General features: G+C 44.3%; 1 protein-coding gene and 1 long non-coding RNA gene across 2 annotated transcripts in view; both read right to left on the bottom strand.

Moving 5' to 3' along the window:
• Positions 1–1,852: 1,852 nt before the first annotated feature.
• Positions 1,853–5,532, bottom strand: LOC123489735. Its single transcript, XR_006660626.1, has 3 exons — positions 5,435–5,532; positions 5,123–5,213; positions 1,853–1,874 (listed from the first exon to the last, which is right to left on the bottom strand). It is a non-coding gene; the product is annotated as an uncharacterized LOC123489735 (long non-coding RNA).
• Positions 5,533–7,512: 1,980 nt separating this feature from the next.
• LOC123489736 (voltage-dependent T-type calcium channel subunit alpha-1I-like) overlaps positions 7,513–8,219 on the bottom strand; it is a gene marked incomplete at its 5' end in the record, with an annotated part of 29,694 nt that continues 28,987 nt past the window's right edge. Inside the window, one exon of the mRNA XM_045220151.1 lies at positions 7,513–7,567. Coding sequence (XP_045076086.1) covers positions 7,513–7,567 — 55 coding nt within the window. The remainder of the gene's footprint in view (positions 7,568–8,219) is intronic.

Raw genomic sequence — 8,219 nt, 5'->3', positions numbered from 1 at the left:
GAGGTGTTATGGTGTGGGGGTGCTTTGCTGGTGACACTGTCTGTGATTTATTTAGAATTCAAGGCACACTTAACCAGCATGGCTACCACAGCATTCTGCAGTGATACGCCATCCCATCTGGTTTGGGCTTAGTGGGACTATCATTTGTTTTTCAACAGAATAATGACCCAACACACCTCCAGGCTGTGTAAGGGGCTATTTTACCAAGAAGGACAGTGATGGAGTGCTGCATCAGATGACCTGGCCTCCACAATCCCCCGACCTCAACCCAATTGAGATGGTTTGGGATGAGTTGGACGGCAGAGTGAAGGAAAAGCAGCCAACAAGCTGCTCAGCATATGTGGAAACTGCTTCAAGACTGTTGGAAAAGCATTCAGGTGAAGCTGGTTGAGAGAATGCCAAGAGTGTGCAAAGCTGTCATCAAGGCAAAAGGGTGGCTATTTCTAAGAATCTCAAATATAAAATATATTTTGATTTGTTTAACACTTTTGGTTACTACACGATTCCATACTGTGTTATTTCATAGTTTTGATGTTACAATGTAGAAAATAGTAAAAATAAAGAAAAACCCTCACTTGAATGAGTAGGTGTTCAAACTTTTGACTGGTACTGTATATATATATATGTATATAATTTATAAATATATATATAATATATATATATATATATATATATGTACTTTATAGACAGTTTTATGCAGACGCTTCAGATTAAACTTTACCAGTGAAACTTTACCAACTGAGATAACTGACCGTTCTAAACAGTGTGTGTGGTGCCCTGGAAGGTGACAGACACTGTTAGGATAATTACATGGTTTACTTCTGGAATCGTCCCAGTGGCGGCGACAATCACAGTCTTATTCACAGCTATATACTCTACCGGAGGAATTTATACTGCCGTTGCTGTAGCAACACTTATTTCTTTCCCCCCCTTTCTTTTTTTTGTGAGATGTGTCTCACCTTATTAAACAGAGATACATCAAAACATCAGTGGAAGAAAGACAGAAACTAGTTTTTAGATTCTTCAGGTAAATTGAGTAAATTCAAAATGACATCTGTGACCAAACAATTCACTTGGAACTCTCTCAAACTATGGTAGGGTACAGAAATAATCCTGTACTGACCCCTAGGCAGTGGAGTACTTAAAAGGTATGGGGAGACCTTCAGCAAAGATGACAATGGAGACAAGTATGTCACTAAACTATACATAATCCTCTCTCTCTCTCTCTCATTCTCCCCTCTCTCCTTCCCTCTCTCCCTCTCTTTCTCTTAATTAACAGGGGTTGCTATGGCGACTGAAGCCCGCGGAGCGAGCAGGCCTCAATCAACCAAAGGCAGGCTTCGCTCGACAGACAGTCGGCGAGTCGAGGAGTTCCTGAACTGGGAACGTTGAGATCAGAATCTCCTTGTCGTCGAGAATGTTTATCGGAGGAAGACTCCATCCGGAATAGTCTACGGCTGACTAGTGGCTAGCAGACCCTTGATAACTGACATTATGTGGTGTGTAGTGTGTAACGTGATAATGCAACTTGTCGATCGTCTGGGGTCTAGAAATCATAGATTCATGGACTTCACATTTAAATAATAATTGTTATATTCTACGATATGCTAAGTGTTGCTGTTAGGGAAGTATTATTTTAAGGGTATTTATACTAAGAAATTCTGGGTTAATGGTTGAGTGTGTGTGTGTGTTTACATCTCACAAGAGAGAATGATCTCCTCTGCTCCAGGTTGGCCTTGCCCAGACTCGTGACACTGCTCTTCCGGCTGACCCCAGGGCATAGGTCAACCTGTCAGCGAGGTCCCGACCCTCTGGGGCTCATCACCGGGGTCAACTCCAGGTGCCCGTTAGAGTCAAAGTGCAGATCTTAGGATCTAAAAGGGGCAAAGATGAAGAAGAAGAAGAAGAAGAAGAAGAAGAAGAAGAAGAAGAAGAAGAAGAAGAAGAAGAAGAAGAAGAAGAAGAAGAAGAAGAAGAAGAAGAAGAAGTAAAAGTAAAAGAAGAAAAAGAAAAAGGACAGAGGTTTATTCACAATTAAATGGTGTCTCTAAAACAGCCCTTGTAGTGTTTCCTAAATCCTCATAGACCCCCAGCCAGTTCCACTTGTTTGATGTATTCCAATACCAAACACACATGATTCATACTCTCCAGTCTTCTCTAAACCACAGCTGTGGACATCCATAATTTAGCACCCCAAGGAGACACGGAACAGAGTTATCCACAACAGGAATACTAGGTCTGACACCTCACATAGAGCCCCACATTGGAGGTGTCACAATACCCATAAAAACCTGGGTCAAACAGGGAAATAGTTCCAATCGTTTTACCACCATTCATTTTCCCCGCAGGGATTTTTAGAAAAATAAGGGGCGGTGTTTCTGTATGCATTACCCTGGCGTGACGTTTTGATAACCATGTAAATCTCTCCGACAAGGTGACTTTTATCAATATATTTCGCTCTATTTACTCTCAGATTCGGAAAATGATAATTAGCATCAAAGTTGACATCATGCAAGACTACAAATCCCTGCAAGCTCCTGCACGTCATCTCTAGCTGACCCCTTTGCTAACAGGTACATTTAAAGAAATGGAGTCAATTTATTCATTACTCATTTAGCTAACATTAGATAGTCAATCCAGAGATTCTTACCATTGCTTCGATTCGGCAGTCGTCCAGATCATCACGGCATTTGTACTTCTTTATGATAAGCCACATTAGCAGCTAATTAGCATTTCATTCGTTGGGGGTAAATACAGACGAATATATTGATAAAAGTCACCTTGTATGAGAGAGATTTACATGGTTATCAAAACGTCATGCCAGGGTAAGCCCTACGAAAACACAGCCCTTATTTTAATTGTTTCTAAAATCTTCGGGAAAACTATTAGCTGGAACCATTTCCTTGTTTGACCGCTAGGTTTATGGGTATTATGACTCATACTGTGGTACTCTACGGAGGTCAGGCTATACAGAATATATGTTATACCTTGCAGGATTAGCAGGATGGAGTTATAATGGCCGCCCCCAGGTGGTAAGGGGTAGGTAACAACACATCTGCCACACTGATCCCTCAACACGGGGCCCCTCAGAGTCGTGGCTCAGTCCCTCCCTGTACTCTCTGTTCACCCATGACTGCATGGCCAGGCACGACTCCAACACCATCATTAAGTTTGCGACGACACAACAGTGGTAGGCCTGATCACCGACAACGATGAGACAGCCTATAGGGAGGAGGTCAGAGATCTGGCCGTGTGGTGCCAGGACAACAACCTCTCCCTCAACGTGACCAAGACAAAGGAGATGATTGTGGACTACAGGAAAAAAAAGAGGACTGAGCACGCCCCCAATTTCTCATCGACGGCCGTAGTGGAACAGGTTGAGAGCTTCAAGTTCCTTGGTGTCCACATCACCAACTAATATCATGGTCCAAGCACACCAAGACAGTCGTGAAGAGGGCACGACAAAGCCTATTCCCCCTCAGGAGACTAAAAGATTTGGCATGGGTCCTCAGATCCTCAAAATTCTACAGCTGCACCATCGAGAGCATCCTGACTAGTTGCATCACCGCCTGGTATGGCAACTGCTTGGCCTCTGACCGCAAGGCACTACAGAGGGTAGTGTCTACGGCCCAGTACATCACTGGGGGCAAAGCTCCCTGCCATCCAAGACCTCTATACCAGGCGGTGTCAGAGGAAGGCCCTCAAAATTGTCAAAGACTCCAGCCACCCTAGTCATAGACTGTTCTCTCTGCTACCGCACGGCAAGCGGTACCGAGTGCCAAGTCTAGGTCCAAAAGACTTCTCAACAGCTTCTACCCACAAGCCATAAGACTCCTGAACAGCTTAATCATGGCTACGGAACTATTTGCACTGCCCCCACCCCATCCTTTTACGCTGCTGCTACTCTGGCAAGTATTTATGCAGTCACTTTAACTCTACCCACATGTACATATTACCTCAACACCTCAACTAGCCGGTGCCCCCAATCCTATTGACTCACCGTTACCCCCTGTATATATAGCCTCCCTACTGTCACTTTATTTTACTTCTGCTCTTTGTTTTTCTCAACACTTTTTTTGTTGTTGTTTTATTCTTACTTTTTTGTTTAAAATAAACGCACTGTTGGTTAAGGGCTGTAAGTAAGCATTTCACTGTAATGTCTGCACTTGTTGTATTCCATGTACCAATAAAATTTGATTGATTTGATTTGATTTGATAATGATAGAGTTACAATGTGTTCATGATGTGTATTCTCCAGGTCTTAGCTGATCTAATAGTGTCCCAAAGCTGGGAGCTTGGGGGCTGTGTAAGCTGGTTGGCTAACTCCTTGGGTTAGAGTTATGATTTATAGATAACAGACAGGGTTATTTTTGTCAGTTAGAACACGTAGTCTCACTCTCTTTTCTCTTTCACTCTTTCAGTCTGAGCAGAGCTTGAAGCTGCCTTGGTTCAAATAAGGTGGAGACATCTGGAATGGAATTGGGAGACAGTGAGGAAGAGTTGGGTGTGTGGGGTGGGTGGGGGGACGGGAGTGTGTGTGTGTGCTTGTGTTGTAGTAGCAGAACACTGGAGTGCTACCAGAATGAACCCAAAACAACAAGAACATCACTTCCTGTCTTCATCTTTGTCCCGTCTACTTTAGCACTCTGTGCACTATAACTCTGGTCCACTTTGGTATGAATCCCATCCCTCCTTTATCAGGCTCTTTTTCTCTTTCAATAATGTTGTGTGTTTGTATTTAGTTAGCTCTCACCTATAACAAAATGTTTACTGATTTCAATCATTCTCTTGGGAACCGCAAAACAAGCCACATTCTTCTTTGTCTGTGACTGAATACCTAGTCCATGTACAATAGTTTCAAGGATGCTATACCAACAACTTAAATGGAAACATATTTTTAATGGTTTCTTCTCCCCCACACATCCTTGAACATGAGCATAAAAAACCTTCTGTGCTTTGTCCTCTCAGAAAAAACTATCCTTGAAACAATTGCTACAGGCTTTGTCGCTCTGGATAAGAGCGTCTGCTAAATGACTAAAATGTAAATGTAATGTAAATGTATTCTGAATGCTAAAATCCAAACCACAGCATTATATTTTGAATGCAGTATATGAAAACTCACCAGACAGTTTGAGAGAATCATTAAGCTTCTCACTCTCGTCAAAGTTAGAGGGGAAACTGTCATCATCTGAATACGAGCGATTAGCATCTCCCTGATGAAGAGAGGAAAAAGAGGGAAGGAGAGAGAGAGCAAGCGAGAGAGAGAGAGGGAAAAAGAGGGAGGGAGAGCAAGAGAGAAGGGTGAGGAATGGATTGAAGAGTGGGAGGAGAGAGGAGGAAAGAACATGAATGCTACATCAAAAGACCTATGCCGATGTCATTGGTTTAAATTATCTTAATTCCCCTCCACCTCCCTAAAAGCTTAAACTCTTACCTCAGCCTGAAAGCCCTCTACCAAGATGGCCACCAGCAGGTTGAAGAGGACGTAGTTCCCAAACGTCATGAGAGCTACGAAGTACAGAGCAGCTAGAGGAGAGGTGGCGGCCATTCGATTATACAGCACCGTGTTCCAGTCCTCCTGGGTTAGGATCTACACAGAGAGAGAAGTAGAGAAGGATGAGAGAAGGAGAGGAGAGAGGGATGAGAGAAGGAGAGAGGGATGAGAGAAGGAGAGAAGGATGAGAGAAGGAGAGAGGGATGAGAGAAGGAAAGGAGAGAGAGATGAGAGAAGGAGAGAGGGATGAGAGAAGGAGAGAGGGGTGAGAGAAGGAGAGAGGGATGAGAGAAGGAGAGAAGGGTGAGAGAAGGAGAGAGGGATGAGAGAAGGAGAGGAGAGAGAGATGAGAGAAGGAGAGAGGGATGAGAGAAGGAGAGAGGGGTGAGAGAAGGAGAGAGGGATGAGAGAAGGAGAGAGGGGGTGAGAGAAGGAGAGAGAGATGAGAGAAGGAGAGGAGAGAGAGATGAGAGGAAGGAGAGGAGAGGGATGAGAGAAGGAGAGAGGGATGAGAGAAGGAGAGAGGGATGAGAGAAGGAGAGGGGTGAGAGAAGGAGAGAGGGATGAGAGAAGGAGAGAGGGATGAGAGAAGGAGAGGGGTGAGAGAAGGAGAGAGGGATGAGAGAAGGAGAGAGGGGTGAGACAAGGAGAGAGGGATGAGAGAAGGAGAGTTGGATGAGAGAAGGAGAGTTGGATGAGAGAAGGAGAGAGGGAGAGAGAAGGAGAGAGGGAGAGAGAAGGAGAGAAGGATGAGAGAAGGAGAGAGGGAGAGAGAGGAGAGAGGGAGAGAGAAGGAGAGAAGAGAGGGATGAGAGAAGGAGAGGAGAGAGGGATGAGAGAAGGAGAGAGGGATGAGAGAAGGAGAGAAGGATGAGAGAAGGAGAGAGGGATGAGAGAAGGAGAGAGGGATGAGAGAAGGAGAGAAGGATGAGAGAAGGAGAGAGTGAGAGAGAAGGAGAGAGGGAGAGAGAAGGAGAGAGGGATGAGAGAAGGAGAGGAGAGAGAGAGGGATGAGAGAAGGAGAGAGGGATGAGAGAAGGAGAGAGGGATGAGAGAAGGAGAGAAGGATGAGAGAAGGAGAGAGGGAGAGAGAAGGAGATAGGGAGAGAGAAGGAGAGAGGGATGAGAGTAGAGGAGAGAGAGATGAGAGAAGGAGAGGAGAGAGGGATGAGAGAAGGAGAGAAGGGTGAGAGAAGGAGAGTTGGGTGAGAGAAGGAGAGAGGGAGAGAGAAGGAGAGAAGGATGAGAGAAGGAGAGAGGGAGAGAGAAGGAGAGGAGAGAGGGATGAGAAGGAGAGGAGAGAGGGATGAGAGAAGGAGAGAGAGAGGGATGAGAGAAGGGAGAGTTGGATGAGAGAAGGAGAGAGGGAGAGAAGGGAGAGAGGGAGAGAAATGAGAGAAGGATGAGAGAAGGGAGAGAGGGAGAGAGAAGGAGAGAGGAGAGAGAGGAGAGAAGGATGAGAGAAGGAGAGAGGGATGAGAAGGAGAAAAGGATGAGAGAAGGAGAGGGGAGAGAGAAGGAGAGGAGAGAGGGATGAGAGAAGGAGAGAGGGATGAGAGGAGGAGAGAGGGATGAGAGGAGAGCTAGAGGGGGGTGGAGTCATGCCTACTACCTCCCATTACCTGAAACACAGTGACGATGGCCCACAGTAGAGAGTCAAAGTTCTTCCTGTCTGGAACAGTGTCTCCTGCCTCTGTCTTCAGGCTGAATTTTACAGCCAAAGATATGCATGCCCAAGATAACTGCAACACAAGATAGCGAATACACTTGTATTTTAATAAGACCAATAGAAAACTACACTCATTCCCAAGATACTGCAACCCTAAGGATATATAAACATTTTTTAAAAAGTGGTCCAGGGAATAAGAATGGCTAAATCATAACCTGATGTGGGGATGTTTGCTGAAACATGTTAGTTGTAAGCCAAGCTTATGTAACCAGCCATGGAGTGTGTTTGTGTAGCTACTGTATGTCTAGGGAGTTTTCATTTTTATTGACATTAATAGAGGGCATTGTCATTATAATCCATCTCTCCTGTGTATACCTCTGCACTCTGAAGTGGAACTGAAGCGCCTGAATGGAAAAGAAGAAGAAGAAGAAGAAGAAGAAGAAGAAGAAGAAGAAGAAGAAGAAGAAGAAGAAGAAGAAGAAGAAGAAGAAGAAGAAGAAGAAGAAGAAGAAGAAGAAGAAGAAGAAGAAGAAGAAGAAGAAGAAGAAGAAGAAGAAGAAGAAGAAGAAGAAGAAGAAGAAGAAGAAGAAGAAGAAGACAGGCACACTTACACACATACTGTACACTGTGTGCATGGTGAGTGTGTGTGTGTGAGTGAATGCGTACCAGGTGTGTTCATGTGATTGTGCCTGCCTGCGTATGTGTGTGTTTGTGTGTGTGTGCATGTACATACAGTGGGGAAAAAAAGTATTTAGTCAGCCACCAATTGTGCAAGTTCTCCCACTTAAAAAGATGAGAGAGGCCTGTAATTTTCATCATAGGTACACGTCAACTATGACAGACAAATTGAGATTTTTTTCTCCAGAAAATCACATTGTAGGATTTTAATGAATTTATTTGCAAATTATGGTGGAAAATAAGTATTTGGTCACCTACAAACAAGCAAGATTTCTGGCTCTCACAGACCTGTAACTTCTTCTTTAAGAGGCTCCTCTGTCCTCCACTTGTTACCTGTATTAATGGCACCTGTTTGAACTTGTTATCAGTATAAAAGAC

This window comes from Coregonus clupeaformis, unplaced genomic scaffold, assembly GCF_020615455.1.
Source record: "Coregonus clupeaformis isolate EN_2021a unplaced genomic scaffold, ASM2061545v1 scaf3232, whole genome shotgun sequence".
NCBI lineage: Eukaryota > Metazoa > Chordata > Actinopteri > Salmoniformes > Salmonidae > Coregonus > Coregonus clupeaformis.
This window is presented reverse-complemented; position numbering and strand designations above follow the sequence as displayed.